The sequence below is a fragment of the Gracilinanus agilis genome, chromosome 3 (assembly GCF_016433145.1).
Source record: "Gracilinanus agilis isolate LMUSP501 chromosome 3, AgileGrace, whole genome shotgun sequence".
Lineage (NCBI taxonomy): Eukaryota > Metazoa > Chordata > Mammalia > Didelphimorphia > Didelphidae > Gracilinanus > Gracilinanus agilis.
In genome coordinates this window covers 130,767,648-130,788,745 of record NC_058132.1, presented here as the reverse complement: position 1 = coordinate 130,788,745, position 21,098 = coordinate 130,767,648, and the positions used below count along the sequence as shown (strand labels likewise).

At 33.3% G+C, this 21,098-nt stretch overlaps 1 protein-coding gene across 1 annotated transcript in view; it reads left to right on the top strand.

The window, feature by feature from the left end:
* Positions 1–21,098, top strand: part of NBEA (neurobeachin) — an 800,789-nt gene that overhangs the window by 371,524 nt on the left and 408,167 nt on the right. The window contains exon 34 of the mRNA XM_044668958.1: positions 13,410–13,537. Within this exon, the coding sequence (XP_044524893.1) occupies positions 13,410–13,537 (128 nt within the window). The remainder of the gene's footprint in view (positions 1–13,409; positions 13,538–21,098) is intronic.

Here is a 21,098-nt window from a genome sequence, read left to right as displayed (position 1 = left end):
GACACTACATTGAACATTAATGGTTATTAGGAATTTGATTTCATTTTTTGCACTTATTTAAATTTCTGACATCATCACATTTATGGTTTGTGTTTTTACTTCATTATGTCCTTTTGCTGCCCATTATTTTGGAAATCCCCCTATAAATTTAAACTAGTAATTTTCATGAAGTTTCATTTGATATGTTAATTCGAAATTGAGTATTTCCTCTACAGTCTTCTTCTCTTCCTTAGATCCATTTACATTTTAGTTTCCTTCCATTTCTGCAAAACAAGCAATTACTAATTCCCAAACATGCACTCCAGGAAGCTTTTACAGTTATCTGGGGACATCCCCAGAGATGCATTAAATTTAATAAAACCTGGAACATGTTTATTTGGAATTCATCATACCATATAAAAGCAGTAAACTTCTTCTCAAACAAAGATGGATAGTATTTAGCTTCCATTTTTTAATTTCCTGGTAACCTTATCTGATTTCTTAGACCATACATGACATTGAAAGGCTTTACATTGTTTGGTAAATCTACTCAAGAGACAGGAAGAAAAATAAAAGTCAGATTTTGATTTTGAATATTGAATTGAATAAAATAAATGCATTTTATTAGTATTTTTTGTTGTTTAGTGACTAACATCAAAAAAGTTAAATATTAGGTTGGAAAAATCAGTGCCACAAATTCTGGGATTATGTCAACAGAATATCAAGCATTTAGACAATTAAATTAATTGTACATAAGTAGTTAATTTAGTTGGGGCAAGGAGGAGTTACAAAGATCTTCGTTGATCATTTTTCTTTTCAGTAAATTATTTTAGTTATTATATAAGCCTTTGGAAAATTACAGTATCTTAGTGTCCTTTCTTTATTTGGTCATATCACTTAACCTTTCTATACATAAGATTCCTTAATATACACTAATGGAATTATATATTCCTTAGTGGTTATAAAATATAATTATTGAAACATATAATATATTTTATAAACAGAATTTTACATAATTATTTAGTAACATTCCTGAAATAGCTCTTTTAGTTCCATTATATAAAGGCAAGAAATTGCTATCCTATACTGGATTTCATTAGTTGTACCATTCTGTGTTATAGCAGATAAGTGATAAAGTGCTTAGAACCAGTAGACCTGGAATCAGAATTGATCTGAGTTCAAATCCAGCTTCAGATTCTATGTGACTGGTAAAATCTTCTCTAAGCCTCAATTTTCTCATTTATAAAATAGGGATGATATTAGCCCCTACTTCCCAGGTTAATTTGAAAATCAAATAATATATCTATAAAATGCTTTGTAAACAAAGGCATTGTGGAAGTAAATGCTAGCTACTTCTCTCCAAATATGTATTGTGAAGCCATTATGTTAATACTTGATTCTTTTTGACAGTTGAAAGAGTTGAGAGACATTCCTCTAGTTTTTTTTTTTTACTTTAAATTCTAACAGGGACAATATACAATATACTGCACTTTAAGCAAAGTTACTTGTCATTTGTCATGAGGATAATACAAATGATAAACTTACTATTCTGTCAAGTATAAAATTTCTCCTGCTTTCTGGACACTTACTCAAAGCCAACTTTTCTTTCTTGTTTTTCTCTCATTAGAAGCCCTTTATAATTAACATAGTTTGCATCACGGTCTACCTAGTAAGTGATAGAGCTCAGACTTAAACAGAGATCAAGTCCTCTTTCCATAACAACAACAAAAACCAAAAAGCTGCTGTTTGGTTCAGTGAATAGAATACTTGATTTGGAGTCAAAATCTCTAGATCTGAGTCCAGATTCTTCTCTTTACTATCTGCATAAGTTTCAGTAAGTCATTTAACCTCTGAACATCAGTTTTCTCTTCCATAAAATGAGAGTATCAGAGTAGATGATCACTAAGCTCCCTTTCAGTTCTAAATCCAATACTCCTTTGATCAACTCTTCTGTCCACAATCCTTATAATGAGTGCATGATATCAAATCTGCTAGAAATAATTACTTGGTACGTTTTGAACAAGGTGACCACTGAAATTATTTCCAATTCTGAGACTGATTGTGTGATTCTAAATTGTACAATTTTCTTATTCCAAGTAAAGATGCATTTATTATTTATCCTCTAACCCACTACAAAGAAAAAGAGAAAATAAATTGGATGAGATTAATAAAGGGGAAAAGACAATATTCCTTCTCTCTAGTGCTCAACTTTCTGTTATGTTAGTTACATTTGTTATTTTACAGAGTTGCAATAGTTGCAGTGAGAACATTCAGAATAACACAAGGCAGCTGCATCCAATAGAAGGATTTTCTCAAACCACTACTAGACTAAATTAAATTTAAAACATTGCATCATGTCTTTGTTGTGGCTTCTACCAAAGAAGTATTTTACTAAGTACTTTGTAGAATTGCCTCAGGTTAGCTTTTAAGGGACAAAAAAAATGTATCCTTAATTTTATGAATAGACATAACCAAAAGAGAGTTTATTAGAACTGGAGCCCACAGTTTTTATAGTACTCTAAATAGAAACAGAATTAACTCATTTCCTCAAGAGAAGTTCTAAATAAAAACTGATAAATTTTCAATACATTTATAATTGTGAATTTTCTGAACTTCACTTTCCTCATATGTAAAATGGGGATAGTAATACCTATAGTACCTATCTTACTGGGTTGATATAAAGGTGTAAATGCTATTACTTTAAAGTTTTCCAAGTACTTTACATTGTAATCATCTCGTTTTTTCTCAATGCAGCTCATATAGAGATGTCCCTAGGACATACCACTTTCTGACAGATATTCTTTTATATTTAACACTCTGTAAATGATGACACGAAAAAATAAAACAATAGCAAAAATGATATTTACTTAGTGCTTCGGCATTCACTGAATGTCCTTTTTATCCTCACAGACAACTCAGGGAAGTAAGGTACTATTATTGTCCACATTTTAATTGATGAGAAAATTTTGGCAAGTTAAATGACTTTCCCAGCACTACAAAATGATTAAGTGTCTGAGACTTTATATATAGTGCATCCACATCTTATGCACTACAGGTCCAGCACTTCATCTATCCACTGTGCCACCTAACACTCTATAAAATTGCTTTAAAATAATATAATTAAGTACACTTTAGACAACTCCAGTAGCTGGCAAAAACATGTTTTTTATTTCTTCTAGATTACTATATTTTGTTTGCTTTTCATTTCATTTAGTTTGGAGATTGTCATTTGGTATGACAACATCTATTAAAACCATTGATATTAAATTTGTATAGATATTAAAATTTTATAAATCAGTAGTATAACTAGATGATTGTAGGTAAGAGTGACATATTCAGTTCCAGTATAGTTTATTTACTGAATTCCAAAAAAAGATAATTTCCTGTATGTGTTTGTTAGCTGTTTGTTCAAAAGCTTAATTCATAATGTATAATTCTAATTACTTGATTAAGTCTTTATAAGTATGGTATTTGATAAGTTGCCTTTTTTGTAAATTGCTGTTATATATGCTTTCTGCCATTTTTTTCATTATTCATTGATTAGCAAGTTTGGATTCCATGAGTATATCCTTCTTGTAATTCTTGGTACCAACAATCTGATCTTGAATCTCTATTTAGTTATTATTACTATTACCAATGTTATAATAAAATTATTCTTGAGAACAAAAACATTTCTGTGAAAAGTTACTATCCTATTATACTTAATGTTTTATGGATTTTAGATAGAAACATTTCTGGAACAAGTTAACAATTGTGCTATTCTAAATGTCAGTAAACTTACACAGATTTATAAAATAGTTGCTATTTAAAGAAAAATAGTAAGATGTAAGCTTTTTGTTTGTTTAATCATTGCATAAAACCTTGGTATAACTCTTAATGGCAAACAGGACAATGAAGACAACTTTTAGCTTTTCTTATTCTTACATAATTTTCATTTCTCCTCCTAGGTCTATATATTTTGGTAGTTTGTTGTTTTGTAGCTAACCACCATAGGAAAGACTTTAGTAGGTGCTAAAGTTCTGCAAACTGTAGTGATGCATTTTAGTTTCCACTATTTCCTTAAATAATTTGGATTGATCATCATATACAGGCCCCTTTAGAATAACCCCATTGTAATTTCTGGTGGTGATGATCTGATTCTGAATTGCAATAAAAAAACCTTGTAATTTCATAAACCAATCAACATTACTCAACCATTTATGAATTTTTTTCTAAGCAATTCATGTGGGTTTCACCTATGTAAGGTCCTTTGATTCCCTTTCTTGAATCTTAGCCATATTATAGATTTCACCTGGAAGTAAACTACTTTTGGTTACATTTGGAAAAATCCATTAGTCGAAATGTAACTATTATCAGTCTTTACTATTATTATTACTTTTGCTTATTTCTTAATGAAGTTATATATATTTTTATCCCAAAAAAATCCCTAACTTTTTTGCCTATCATGTTCTGTGAGAATATTTATTCATACTTTTTCCTCCTTTTTAATAATTGTGTTAATCTTCCTGTAGCTGCCTTTAATTGACTGGCACCATTGTTGTTACTATTATTTAAAAAATCATTAGTTTCATTTTCATAAGTGAAGTAGAAATGATCCTGGGTTAAGCCAATATTTTGCTATAATTTACATTGAACATTTTATAGATTTAGTGAATATAGTAGCTGCTACTTTTTGGATTTAAAAGCATTAGGATGAAAATTAATCTTCATTGCTTAAACAAATACAGGAGTTAGCCTTCATAAAGAAGGCCACCTTGACACATGAGAAAGGGATGAAGGAGGAAATTGTGGCAGAAAGCACATATATGAATTATAGGAAACAAGGAATAAGTAGTTCATGATGAATGTCCTCTATCTTTCTTAAGAATTTTAGACAAGGTTCTGAGGGTAATGGGAAAGGGAATCAAGAGATGTTTGAGTAAGAATTAAAAAGTTTATATGAGCTGCTGTAGACAGTGGGATAGTGAATTGATGAGAAAGTTATAGAGTATCAGTAGTAAGGACCCATCTGAGGTTGTGCAACATCAATTTATAGTGACTAGTCAGAATGAATGATTTTCTTCTTCAGTAATCAGCACATTTGTGAAGTAGAAAATAGTTGGGAGTTTTCAAGGTTGAGGCTTAGAAGGATACAGTCAGATCAGTTATAAAGGGTCTAGTGATTCATGAGAGAGGTGGTATTGAGATAAATTGGGGGAGATGGGGAAAACAGAAAAGAATGGCAAATGCTAGGGAAATCACCATGTAGATAACTGAAAAATCAAGGAATTAGAGGACATGGCATGGATGAGCAGTAGAGTTTTAATAAGGAAAGATAAAAAGAAAGGTGAAATTCAATAGATTATGGCTTGATAAGGGCATTTTAAAATACCCTTGAACCTAGAATTATATGTGTGACTGAGGTAGAGTGGAGAGGTAGATCGTAGGAAATAAGAAGGATGAGAAATTGAGTTGTATGGGTATTTGAAGGAGAATCAGTATGTACAGTGAAGTCTTCTAGTATCAAGGCAGGAATTATGAAGGAGAGAAAAACTGTGAGGCATTCACTGAACTCAGTGAGGAAGGAATGGGAGTGACCTGGAGTTCTATAGGCAACAAGTATGAGGATTTTGATTGAGTGATAGATATAAATAGCATGAACCTCAAAGGAGAAGTTATTGAATGAGAGAGGAAGGGAGGGAACCTAGCAATAATAATGGGGAACAAAGAGTGTCCCAGCTCCCTTGCCTTAGTGACCCAAGGGGAGTGAGTGAAGGTGCAACCACTACTGGAAAAAGGTATCCAGGGAAGCTGTGTTATCAGAGGGAACTAAATTACAGTAATAGATGGTGGAAGGATTGGGAGAGGAAAAGATTTAGTAAAAAGAAAAGTTTTTTGATTATGGAACAGGCATTCCAGAGGGCACAGGAAATATGGTGAGTAATATAGGAGTAGGAGGGTTGGGAGGGATGCAAATAAGGAATCAACTGGGCAGGGGATGGAGACTGTCATTTGAATGATGACCTTTCAGGGATTCAGAATGTGGGTCTTGGGAGCCATTATACTACCCACTGTACTTAAACTGAACTAATTTTTATGACAGTTCTCTCAGCTTCAAATTTCTTCCCCATCCACTCTATCTTCTACAAAGCTACTAAAGTGAATTTAATTAAGATCGATCATTATATAAAGGAAAGTAGTGACCAAGCATAGTACTTTGGTCTGGAGTCACAAGGATGTGATCTGATCCAAAGAACAATTTGTTGAGATACTTTTTCTGGAAGCAACTTGCTTCCAGAAAAGTTTGTTTTTATTACTATTCTTAGAAATAAAGGTAAATTTCAAGGTGTTATGTGTTATACACTATTCTTTACCCTTAAGCCTCTTGCTGTCCTGTTCTTCATATTCTAGCCAGTCTTTGTCCTTGGGTCATTCCCTATCATATGCCTTCTTCGCTCCTTTTCCTTTGTTCCTCAGTGCAGATAGTAGACATAATACAATACTGCTGTCTCTATATAAAAAAAAAATTCATGTCTTTTAAATACAGGTGAGTCCTCATTGATGCATTGTAATAATTTTTTTTTCCTCCATCATAGATTCTCAACTATGTTTCCCAACCTGTTTTAGTAGATGACCTTCCTTCTTTTTCTACAGAGAACCTCAAGGCTAATCACTGAGAACGTCTATATCTTCCTTATTTTGTTCTTTAGAAATGCCTGAACACTTACCCTTAGTTGTAGCATTATGGATTTGGAGTTAGAAGAGACCACAGAGCCTATTGAGTCCAGCTCCCTCATTTTGCTGATGAGAAAATGACAGCTCAGGAAGGTTAGTTGAGTGACTTCTCAAGATAATACAGGAATCATTATGAGTGACAGAATTGCAGAGACACTGTTCTGTTTCAAATTTTCCACACTCTCTCTGCTTTTTCTCTTGGTTGACTTAAGGATCAAATAAGATACACATGAAATGCATATAAAATGTTTTTAAAACCTTGAAGCACTGCATATATTGAATATTATTATAGATAAATAGCATTGAAAAATAATTGATAGAACACTAAATTTGGAATTGGACTCTTGGTAGCTGGGTATTCCAAACTTAAGGTTCCTTGTCTATAAAATGGGGATAATAATAGTCCACTTAAGAAGGTTGTTTTGGTGCTCATATGAGTTAATATATAGGAAAGCACTTTATAAATCATTAATTCTAAATAATTTCAGCCATTATCATCACTTTATCTGTCTTACTTTATTCTAAGAAAATTTTCGTTTTATTCCTTGCCACACATACCCTTGTTGTTGACCAGTAACAGGAAATATGATTTTACCTCTCACACTTGCACAGCACCAACCAGAAATGTTGCAAACGAAGTTGCTATCCAGTTACAGGACAGTTTGTGTTAGCTTTGCTCCCAAGTATATTGATCTGGGACTCAGCTGTGAGCCCTGTAGGCAAGAGGACTCTAAGAACTTCTTGAGACTTTGGTGGAGAACTTTTGAGACTTAAAGGAACCTTCTTGACTACTTCCTTTTAAATCTTTTTTTTTTTTGCCAGTAGATTTTAATTTTTATTTTCTAGCCCAGAGGTTATCAAATTTGTCAGTTCACACCTTTGTGTCTTGGTAATTTTTTCACATCCCTCCTACACCAAAAGAAAAGGAACACTGAACATTTCCACTTACTAAATAGTTGGGGTGAAAATTTCTATACCTTTGGCTTTCCTGTGAATTTGGTACAGTGTGGTGTATAGCTTGGGTATTTAGGTCCTTTACTGCTTTAAAACACTTTCAGAGTTGCTTAATGTGTTTTCAGTTAAAGATTGTTTAAATCCTGTATGTGTTCCATCATACCACATTCAGGATAACACTCTCATATCTGTGCCCTTAATCCATTCCTTTTCCATCTCCTTTGGTAGTTCACACAATTCATAATTCTCTCTGTGTCATCTTCAATTCTTTCCTAACTGCTAATATTCTCTGTTGACTTCAAATATTATCATGTCTTCTCCATTAAAAAAATCCCTTAACCTTGCCATCGCCTGAAGATATCCTGTATCTTCTATCTTCTCTCTTTCATAGTTAACCTCAAAGAAAAAGTCAGTGACACTTGCTTCCTAGCCCCAATCACCCACATACTCCTTAATCTGCACTGATGTCCTATTCCATTTTGTTTTCTGTGATGGAGTGATTTAAGTATTTCATTTCCTCTTCTGTTAACCATCCATTTCACTTAGATTATCAGATTTATTAGCATGTAACTGGGCAAAATAGCTCTTAATAATTTTTCTAATTCTGCCTTCATTGGTGATGCATTCACTCTTTTCATTTTGGGTGCCGATAATTTGGTTTTCTTCTCTTTTTTTTAAATCAAATTAACCAAAAATGATCTTGTAATTGCTTTTTCATAAAATCAACTTCTTATTTTATTGATTACTTCAATGGTTTTCTTACTTTAAATTTTATTAATTACTCCTTTGATTTTCTGGATTTTCAATTTGGTTTGAATTAAGGATTTTTAATTTGTTCTTTTTCTGTTTTTTTTAGTTGTATACCCAATTTATTGATCTGCTTTTTCTCTATTTTAATGATGTAAGCAGTTAGAAATATACATTTCCTCCTAACTACTACTTTGACTACATAAATTTTGCTATGTTGTCTCTTTGTTATCATTCTCTTTAAGGAAATAGGTTATTTCTATGATTTGTTCTTTAACCAATTCCTGTTAATTTTAACTTGCTTTTCCAGAGTCTTTTATTGAATGTAAATGTTAGTGTATTGTGATCTGAAAAGGATATTTTAATATTTCTGCCTTTCTGTATTTGGTTGTGAGGTTTTTATGTACTAATACATCGTCAGTTTTTACACACGTGCCATGTACTACTAAGAAAAAGATCTATTTCTTTCTTCTCCCATTCAGTTTTCTACACATGTCTATTATTTCCAACTTTTCTAAAATTCTACCCATCTCCTTAACTTCTTTCTTGTTGTTTTTTTTTTGGTAGATTAATCTAGTTCTGAGAAGGGAAAGTTGAGATCCCTCAATAGTACACTTATTTCCTCCTGTAACTTTAACTTTTCCTTTAAGAATTTGAATGCTATGCCATTTAATTCACATATATAGATTTTTACTTCAGGCCTTAACCTTTAGTCTGTGTATGACTCCCCTGCTTCAAAGGTGTTTCATGTAAAAAGCACTTTGTAGGGTTCTAGTTTTTTAATCCACTCTGGAATCTGCTTCCGTTTTATGGGTATGTTCATCTCATTCATAATTATAATTACTAACTGTGTATTTCCCTCCATCCTATTTTTTCCCTGTTTATCTTTCTTTCTGCTTTCACTGTAGTCCTACTCACAAGTATTTTGCTTCCAACCACTGCCTCTCCCAAATCATCTTCTCTTCTATCAGCACTCTCTCCCTTTTCTTGTTCTCCTTCCACTTCCCTATTGGGTAAGATAGATTTTTATAGCAAACTGAGTATGGATGCTATTCCCTCTTTGAGCTAATTCCAATCAGAGTAAGATTCAAGCATTGCCCATCACTTCCCATCCCCATCTTCCCCTTTATTGATGTATCTCTTTTGCATCTCTTCATGTGAGATAATTTATCCCATTCTACCTCTCCCTTCCCTGTTCTCTCAGGGTAGTTCTCTTTTATACCTCTTGATTTTTTTATATAATGCCATCATAATCAAGTTATTTCCTCATCTTCTGTCTACATATACACTTTCTAACTATCCTCATAATGATAAAATTCTTAAGAGTTACAAGTATGACCTTTACATCTAGGAAGATAAACAGTTTAACTTTATATTTTCTCTTTCCTGTTTACCTTTTTATGTTTTTCTTGCATTTGTATTTTTTAGCTCTGATCTTTTCATCATTTAATGCTTGAAATTCCTCTATTTCAGTAAAAGACCATTTTTTTTCTCATGGAAGATTATACTCAACTTCACTGGATAGGTGATTCTTAATTATAATCCTAACTCCTTTGCCTTCCAAAATATCTTATTCCAGTGCCTCTGATCCTTTATTGTAGACGTTTTTAAATCCAATTTAATCCTGACTGAGGCTCCACATTACATAAATTTTTTTCTGTCTAGCTGCTTGTAGTATTTTCTTCCTAACCTTAGGAACTCTGGATTTTGGTTATAATATTTCTAGGAGTTTTTATTTTGGAATCTCCTTTAGGAGGTGATCAGTGGATCTTTCCATTCCTATTTTATTTCCTTATTCAAGAATATCAGGGCAGTTTCCTCTGATAATTTCTTGTCAATTTATTTTCTGTAAGATAATTAAGTATTATATTCTCTCCTATTAACCTGAGCAATTTATTTTTTGGTAAATATTCATCCATTTTAGTTAAATTTGTTGGCATGTAATTGGATAAAATAGCTCCCAATAATTGCTTTAATTTCATCTTCATTGATTATGAACTTACCCTTTTCATTTTTTTTATATTGGTAATTTGGTTTTCCTTTCTTAATCAAATTAAGCAATAGCTTAATCTATTTTTTTAATAAAACCAACTTCTACTTTTGTTTGTTTGATGGTTTCCTTACATTCACTTTTATTCATTTCTCCTTTGATTTTCAGATTTTCCTACTTGGTATTTAATTGGGGATTTTAAATTTTTTTTCCAGGGTTGTTTTTTAGTGGCCTGTCCAATTCATTGATTTGCTTTTTACCTATTTTATTTATATAAGAGTTTAGTGATATAAATTTTCTCATTCAAACTGATTTGGCTATACCCCTTAAATTTTGGTATATTATCCCATTGTCATTCTCATTAAAAAAATTATTTTTTTCTATAATTTGTACTTTGACCCACTAATTCTTTAGAGTTAGATGATTTTTACAATTAATTTTAATTTATATTTTCATAGTCGCTTATTAAATATAATTTTATTACATTATGATCTGGAAAAGATACATTTAATATTTCTGCTTTTCTGCATTTGAAAGTTTTGAGATTTTTTTGAGAAATATTTAGGTACAGCTGAGAAAACAATATACCTTTTTCTGTTCCCAATTCAGTTTTCCACAGAGGTCTATCATTTACAATTTTCTAAAACTCTATTCATCTTAAACTTCTTTCATGATTAGTTTATGATTACATTGATCTAGTTTTGTGAGGGGAAAGTTGAGGTCCTCTTCTAGCACTGTTTTTATACTCTATTTCCTTCTATATATCTTTAACTTTTACTTTAAGAATTTGAATGCTATGCGATTTTGGTGCATATGTTTAGTGTTGATATTACTTCACTGTCTAATACTTTTTAGCAAAACATAGCTTCCTGATTATCTCTTTTAGTTGTTTTTTTTAATATTTGCTTTGTCTGTGATCATGTTTATGACCCTGTTTCATTTTTTTTTATCCTCAGCTGAAGCATAATAGATTCTGCTCCAATACCTTATTTTTGTTCTTTGTCTCTCTCTGTTTCTAATGTATTTTTTGTAAACAACATATTAACAGATTCTAGTTTTTAGTCCAGTTTATCTGTTTCCATTATACAAGTTAGTTCATTCCATTCACATTCTCAGTTATGATTAATGTTTTTTCCCTTTATCCTGTTTTTTCTTCCTTATCTTCTCTTTCTTTCACATGTCTCTCCTTTAAAGTCTGTTTTACTTCTTTTTTTTAAACACTTTTACTCATAGAATTAAAGGCAGGAGAACAGTAGGGGCCAGGCAATTGGGGTTAAATGACTTGCCAAGGAATTGTCTGGAGCCAGATTTGAATCAGTTGCTCTAGTTTCCAGGCCTGCTATGCTACCTAGCTGCCCCTAGTCTGTTCCCCCCCTTCCCCCCCCCCCCCGACTATGGCCTCCATTAATCCACTTTCCTTTCTATCAGCCTTCCACTCCTTCTCTTCTCCTGCTTCCCTCCTACTTCCTTGTAACATAAGATCAATTTCTATACCCAAATCAGTGTGCGTGTTATTCCCTCTTTCAGCTAATTTTGTTGAGAGTAAGGTTTGACCATTGTCCACCCTGACATCTACCCCTCTAATATAAAAGTTGTTCCTTTTAAACCACTTTTATGTAAGATCCTTTTCCTTGTTCTTTCTCTGCCTTTCACCTTCTCCCAGTGCACACCTCTTTCTAACCCATTAATTTTATTTTTTTACATCAATCCCCTCATAGCCAACTCTTTCATGTCCTTCATGTAAACTCCTTCTAACTTAACCTAATAATTATAAAGTACTTAGGGATTATAATTATCATTTTCCCATACAGGAATGTTTAACTATTGAATCTGTTGTGATTTCTCCTTCATGTTTATCTATTTATGATTCTCTTATTTGAAAGTCAAATTTTCTATTCAGCTCTTTTCTTTTCATCAAGAAACCTTGAAAGTTCTCAATATCATTATGTATCCATCCTCCCTACTCCCAGGATTATACCTAGTTTTGCTGAGTAAGTCATTCTTGACTCTAATCCTAGCTTCTTTGCTTTCCAAAATATAATATTCTATTCCTTCTGATCCTTTATTGTAGAAGCTATTAAATCCTATTTAATCCTTACTGTGGCTTTATGATACATAATTTTTTTTTACTATCTGCTTGCATTTTCTTAGCCTGTGAGCTCTGGGATAAAGCACCTTCTGAAACATGACTTTGGTATATGTGTTTTATTATGTAATTCAATGGTATAATCCTTATGGTTTTATTTATCATTCTTCCCTAATTACTCCATTAGGAAATAGAAACCCATTTTATATGGAGCTTTCAGTCATCACAGGTTTCTATAGACTTCCTGTTTTATAGACTCTAATTTTCACCTTTTTAAAAAAATCCTTACCTTCTGGCTTAAAATCAATACTGTGTTTTGATTGCAAGGCAGAAGAGTGATGAAGGGCTAAGAATTGGGTATAAGTGACTTGTTGTCCGGGGTCACACAGCTAAACTGTATGAGGCCAGATTTGAACACAGGACCTCCTGTCTCCTGGTCTAACTCTCTATCCAAAGTCGCTTTTATATAGAGCTTTGGAACATGCAGAAGTCCATTTGACATTGATACAGGCATTCAGAGCTTTCTTTCATTGCTCTATAAAACTATATCTTGTTCCTTATCATCGGCTGCCATGATGTTGTTCCTCAATTCATTAAGTGGAGAATTGTGCTTTGGTAACCCTTTTGGAAAAAAAATAATTAAATGCAAATCTTAGGAATTGTGATATACTGGGCATAGTGCTCATTTGGTAGGAAGGAACATTTGGGTTCAGATCTTGTCACTTTATGTTTACTATTTACAAGTTCTAGGGCAAATCACTTAATCTCTATGATCCTTGGTTTTCTAATTTTGAAAAACGATTAATATTTACATCAGCATTCTTGCAAGGCTTGAATAATAAAAAAATCTAAAATAGCTAGCAAATTTTAACACACAACATAAATATCATTGCTATTTGCAATTATTGATGTTATTTTTTTCATATCTTATTTCAACAGCATCACTGCAAAACTTGAAAGAGCTTTAGAAAAAGTTGCCCCACTTCTTCGTGAAATATTTGTAGATTTTGCCCCATTCCTCTCTCGAACACTACTTGGTAGTCATGGGCAGGAGCTGTTGATTGAAGGTAAAGTTTCTTTTTTTAATCTATGCTAATTATTTTTGCATCTATTAAACTGTGTTTTGAAGCAGCATATGTTTTTATAAAAATAATTATAATTACTAGAAAATGTGATCTGTGGTAATGGTAGAGATAACTTACACAGATATAGGGAGAAAAGTGAATATATGCTTTGTTCCACAACCACAGACTATAAATCTAAACCCTGGCTAGCCATTTTAGAAATATGTACTTTAGATCAAGATAAAAATTAGGAAGGTATGGTGCATAAGCTCATCAAAAACAACCAATACTCATCTCACATGGCTCTGTAAAGTGCCTAATAAGTGTTCCCTGAATTAAATTGCATGTGTCATTTGTCATTTCATATCCAGAAGGGAACATGATTTAATGTGTACATAAAGGAAATGAATAAGAAACGTGTGTGTGTGTGTGTGTGTGTGTGTGTGTGTGTGTGTGTGTGTGTGTGTGTAAGAACAGGATAAAATATATATTTCTCCAATTAATCTTCATTAAGTCCATGTTCTATTAGAATAAAACTTTTTTTAATGTCAATGAGAACTAACTCTTGGTAAATATAAATTTAGAAATACAACAAAAGGAAACAAATTTATTATGTTCTGTGGGAACATTTCTTAATCTCTTCAATATGATAGATTTTTTAATCTTATTATATCACACTAAGAAAACCAATGTACCTATAGGAATCTATGCTCTATTCAAGTCAACAGTCATTTATTAAGAGCCTGAATGTACCAGACATTGTGTTAGATAGATATTCACTTTATCCCACTACTTGGCTATACATATATACAAACAATAGGCCCCTGCTATTTTTGTCCAACATGGTTACTACTACTTTTATTACTTCATCTCCCTGTTTTGGACAACTTTATTAATAAGGAATGAAGAAGTCTAGATATGAATATCAATCAAAAACATCTTCAAAATACAACACATTGTTCATTTCCACTAACTGCTTGCCTCCTGTACATTCATAGCTCATTGTTTTTGTAATGTATTTTTTGTCTCGCTTGTTAGACTATGAGCAGCTTGAGAGTAAGAATTGTTTTTTATCTGTCTGAATTCATGTCTCCAAATGCTTAGCATAGTGTACTAAACTTACATAGTGAGCACTTAATATTTACTGACTGCCTAACAACCTCACTTGACTGTCTCATGCATAAAAATGAAAGCTAAGTGCTTTGCCCATAATTTGTCCTTAAAAAATCCTTAATTCTTTTATTTCATAGAGCTGGAATTAGGTCATTGAAGGTATGGTAATTTCCTGATGAAAAAGGAAACAAAGTATTTAATATCTTAACATTGCCAGTCACTGTATTAAGAGCTGATAATACAAATATAAGTAAACTAGACAGTTTCTGTTCTCAAGGAGTTTACATTTTAGTGGGGGAAGATAACATATAAAAAGGGTATTGGAAAGGAATGCAAGAAGATACCAGCCTGGGGAATAATGAGAAAATTTCAGTAAGAGGAAGGGAGGACTAGTTTACACCAAGGCAAGAAGTTTACTCATCAGTGCCATCAGGAGTCAGGGAAATAATTATTATTGCAAAAACTTTTTTTAAGAATTAAATATTATGGTTAATACTTAAGTTACTCCTAATTGCCCCTTAGAAAGTTATATTTTAAGTTAGCTTCTATTTGATAACATTCCCTTTCTGTATTCTTTTAAATACAAACTCACATTGTTTTATTAAATTTTTCTTGTTTTTGTATTAGAATCATCTAAATGAAGTAACAGTCATTTCTATCCATTTACTATATGTGATTCAACAGAAATAAAGCTGTTCATAAACAATTTATCTTATTTATAATTTTCTTTTATGTAACTTCATATTTCTTGGCCAAATTTCAGTACTTTTGAAAATAATGCTTACCAAAATTCCAATTGAATAATATTTTAGGGAAGGAGAAGGAATATTTATGTAATACTTTCTATATGAAAAGCAATGTGCTAATTGTTTTTTACAAATATTTTACTATTTGATCTTCATAACATCTCTGGGAGGTAAGTACTATTATTATCCCTATTTTATAGTTGAGGAAACAGGTAAAAAGAGGTTAGGTGACTTTCTTTTGATCACACAGCTGGTAAGTATCTGAGACTAGAGGTGAATTCAGGTTTTCCTGACTCTAGCCCAGTGGTTCCCAAACTTTTATGGCCTACCACCCCCTTTCCAGAAAAAATATTACTTGGCCCCTTGGAAATTAAATTTTTTTAAAATTTTAATAGCAATTAATAGGAAAGATAAATGCACCTGTGACCATCACTGCCTCCCTGGATCGCTGCAGCACCCACCAGGGGGTGGTAGCGCCCACTTTGGGAATCACTGCTTTAGACTAAGTTATCTGTCCACTATATCACCAACTGTCTTTTTTTTATGTTTAATTAATTAATTAATTTAGGGTATTTTCCCGTGGTTACACAATTCATGTTCTTTCCCTCCCTTCCTCTTACCCCCTCCCATAGCCAACAAGCGGTTCCAATGGGTTTTACATGTGTCATTGATCAAGACCTATTTCCAAATTTTTAATATTTGTATTAGGGTGATCATCTAGAGCAGGGGTCGGCAATGTATGGCTCTCAAGCCATATCTGGCTCCACTACCCGACCGGCCAGTCCGGGCAGAGCCCAGGATGTGCCCCAGGGGGCCCTTCAGCCCCCACCACATATTCCAGGGCCTTCCGCCTCCATCCTCCTCCTTCCACAGGTGTTTATGGCTCTCACGGCCAAAAAGGTTGCCGACCGTTGATCTACATCCCCAATCATATCTCTATCGAACCATGTGATCAAGCAACCAACCGTCTTTTTTGAAAGAATTCACTTCTCACAAACTTTAGAGTTGGAAGGGGATGATCTTAGCAGTTGTCTTTTCCAATTCATATACAAAAGGATTATACCTACTGGACTGTAAAAAAAGGGAGCTTCTTACTTTATGTAATAGATTTACTTCAAAGAACTACTGATATTTCTGAAATCATCCTGACCAGCATTCCTTATTGAACCATAGTTTTCTGTCCCAATCATATATCATGTCTTGTTCAGTCATTCCTCTATTGATAGACAATCTTTCGATTTCCAATTCTTTGCTCCCATAAAAAGAGACAGCCGTAATCTTTAAGAAGCTTATTCCATATTCCAAACCAAAATTTTCTCCTCAACACATTCCTAAGTCTATCTTCTGTGGCCAAGCAGAACCATGCATACATCTGCATATACCTATATACATACGTGCACGCGCGCGCACACACACACACACACACACACACACACACACACACAAAATAGCGCTTCAGAAACTTAACTGTTATGTCCCACAAGGGTTTTCTTCTACAGTTTAGTAATTATATATTAAGCATCAAGAGTGGTGTTTAATTCATTCAAGGACCTGGAGAAACAAGGACAAAAAACCACAATCTCTGCTCTCAGGGTAATTACAGTGCAATGTGTAAACATATAAATTATAATGTGTAAACAGGTAAGTTGATATGTTATTTGAGGATAGAGAAAGAATTAACATCTATTCTCAGACAATTGTTGGGCCCAGGAGAGCTCCTCAAGGTTTCTCTAGGTGTTCTCAGAATTACATGGAATTGTCACTTGCAGTCTTATGGGCTTAAGCAAATCTTCCAACTTTCTCTTAGTATGGCAATTATGCATGGCAGTGCCATGAGATAGAAAAAGGTCAAGAGCCACTGAAGATGGTGGACACAATAGGAACTGTTATAGAATAAAGAAAATATAGATGTTGTTGATAGAGAGGGAGAGGGACCTAAACTGGATACTACCACTGGTAAATGTGTGACAACAGTGATAGCCCAGATAGGTGGCTAGGGCAAGATCAACTAAGGCTTGCCCTAGGTAGATGATATGACACCTCCCTCCTTTATAACAGTGCCCAGGCAGGATCCTTCAGGTCAATGGATGATATCCCTTCAGATCTCACCTGGGGTTGATTGATAGTGTAAATGGGCTCTATTAGCTTGGTAACCATTTGTCTCAGACTGCATATCTCCCTTCCCAAAGAAGCTATGAATAACCACTTCAGGAAGGTGCTTTAAAAGGCTTTGACTGTGTTTAACAAAGATGGGGTATTGGGATTGGATAGAGGTATTGGGAAACCCTAACTAAATTTGGTAATGATAAACCCTTAGGACTGTAGGCAAGTAATGAGTCAGGATGGTTAACTCCTCTGGTCCAGCCTGGCCACAGCCAAACCAGAGAAGGCAAATGGCTGCTTGATGTTTTAGCTTCTTCTTTGCTAGATGATATGCCTAACCAATCTCTGGAATGTCCACCCTTTCCACCCTCTTCTTCTTCTCCTGCCTACTTCCCGGATCCCTCCCGGGCCCTGGGAAACCTAGATAGCTAAGATGATTAATTTCCTAATATTTAGGGGCAGTAGAATTAGAAGATGATGGTCTGGGTACAGGTTGATGATCTTATCAGGAACAAGACAGGAAGATCGTGCAAGGTTGAGCCCAGCAAGTCTCAATCCCCAAAAGACCAGGATCCACAGATCTCAGGTCTCAGGGAAGGAAAGGAACCCCCCTCCAGGGCTGTCAGGGTGTTTTATACCCCTCTGGGCCAACTGCTCTCTCTCTCTCTCTGTTCTCACAGCCCTCTGGGAACATTCTGATATCCAACGGATCCACCTGTCAATCAACAGTGTGGACTCCTGGCTCCCAGAGATTCAATATAACAGAACTGACATCTGAACCATGAATTAAGCTTAAAGCTCTCTAAGAAGCTGAAGTAAGGAATTGGTGCATTCCAGAAACACAAAGGCATAGAGAAAAAGATGTTTCAGTTGAGTGATTGGGTCAGATGCCTGATAGTAAGGGTTTGAGAAAGTTAAATGGAAAGTATAGATATTTATTATAATAATTTGACTTTGAAAGGAAGGGGAAATATGCTACAATAATTTGAAAGAATAGTAGACTCAAATAAAGATTATTTTAAGAGTTCATAGGCATCAGTGACCAGTAGATAAGTGGAATTTAAGGATAGGAGAGTTTTAATTTGGGGATGGAAAATGATAATCGGAGCCATCTCCTGAAGGAAAGAGAGATGCCTCAACATGGTTTTCCCTCCATTTCCATCAATACCTTGGACACAAAAGTTCTTAAGAAAGATCTGTGGGAGCTCCTATTTAATAATTGCAGAATGAAACTCATCTGATATTAAGTATCAAGTTTGCCATCCATGCAGTTAGTCTGGTGAAGCAAATCAAGTCTTTATTCAAATATTTATTATTGTGAGACATTAATTCCATTTTTAGTACTATGAATTTTGAATTGCCAATATTGACATTTCTAGCAGTGTATTTTTAAACTTGTTTAAAATAGTCTGTATCTTCATATGTCAAGTGTTTCTTAAATCTTCTTTGAGATAACTAGATATTTTAATTAACTAGGTAAAGATATTAATAATCACTTTTATACTGTCAGTTTTTTCTATTAAAGTTTTCACTGTTGTGAAAATTGATAGTTGAAATGGCTGTTTGGATCTACTGAATATTTTTGGCATTCATTTTTGACATTTAAATATATTTGACAAGTAGTTTTTTTTTTAATATCATAAAGCTATAATATTCTTTCAATACACAAAATGATGAACTGTAGTTCGATATATGCTAGAGATGGAAAAATAATCATGCAAAAAGCCTTTTATACAATCTCTGGAGTATATAAATAATAACAATTTAAAATTTTTCCCCTCTAACTTTTAAATATAGTTATACTTTAATATTTTAGCAACCTTTCAAGTAACCATGTAGGGCTATCTACCAACACAGGTCTCAAGTCCTCTACCTCTTAGTAAAAAAAAAATCATAAGATTGTAGATTTATCAAAGATAGTAGAAACATTCTAAGCCAATCTTTCATTCTCCATATTGGGAATCTAAGACTTTGAGGGGTTATGACTCACTCAAAATGACAAAGTAAATAATAAGTGAGGATTTGAACTTGGTTCCTAAAACTCCAAAATCAATGTTGTTTTCACAATATTTCACTATCTTTATAATTTTTTGAGATGATGTTACCAAAAAAATTCACTTACCTGTAGTTAACCTAGTGATAAATATTTCAGAATTTAGCTAAACTCTTTCTTACTCACTGTCCTTGATATTTTGTAGGATCTGTCAAAGGTAACTCTTCTCCAACATATCATTGGATAACTCAGGATTTTTTCACATTCCATGATTATACACCCAAATGGGATTTGTTTTTAGGAATGAGTCATAAAATATCTTTATAAAATGTTTATTTCATGTGATTAAAACTATTGTTAAGTGAACATTATAAATTCCTTTTCATGGTCATAATTTCATACCTATTAATTAACATTGTGTCCCCCTTTTCCATTATATCAGACCCCTTTTTTGATATCTTTAATTGTTATTTTTTAAAATCTTTTTATTTACTTTTTAACCTTTAAAAGATTTTTTGAGTTAAAAATTTTCTCACTTTCTCCTTCTTACCTTTCCCCCACCCACTGAGAAGTGAAATAACTGGGAATAGGAAGGGGATTAGAAGGGAAAACACAAGTACAGCAGGATGAAACTAGTCTTTCACTGACTTGGAATAGGTAACAAACTATCATAAACTTAGCTGGGGAAATAACATAATGACAGAAACCAACACAGCCAGGGAAACAGTATACTTAACAGTGGGTGCTTATAGTCTGGGAAGGAGAAGTCAAGGAAGTTTATACAAAAGGGTTTTAATAATTAACAAGGGCAGGACTGGGAGGTAAGAGGATCAACTGTCACTGATGTGTATGGATAACTGCCAAGAGAATGTTGGATAGGGAAAATGGCTTTTCTAACACTATATCACAACTTATCCAGCATTCCACAGCTTTTGAACATCCCCTCAATTTCCAATTCCTTGCATGCTACTATAAATATTTTTAACCTACCAGGCCTTTTTATTTTAATTGGGCTTCAGAGCTAGTGGTATTCCTGGGTCAAAGAGTATATATAAAAGCATTTTGGTGATAGTTACAAATTGTTTTCCAGAATGGTAGGACCACAGTTCCACCAAAAGTTCATTAATATACTTATTTTCCATCATTGCCTCCAGCATTTTTCATTTATATAATTGTGAGATGGTACCTCAATAGTTTTAATTTTCATTTCTCTAATCAGCATTGATTTTGATCTTTTTTAAAAAAATGTAGAAACAATTTTTGACAGTTGTTTTCTGACATTTTGTAATTCAGATTCTCTCCCTCCCTCCTCTACCACTCCTTCTGACAAAGTGGCAGACCGTCTAATATAGTTTATTACCACTGCCCTCATGCAATATATATTTTCATATTCCTCATGCCATGACAGAAGACACATGTAACATATCAATAAAAAAACTCATGAAGATTATCTCAATAGATGCTGAAAAAGCCTTTGACAAAATACAGCATCCATTCCTATTGAAAACACTGAAAAGTATAGGAATATAAGGACCTTTCCTAAAAATAATAAACAGTATATACCTAAAACCATCAACAAACATCATATGCAATGGGGATAAATTAGAAG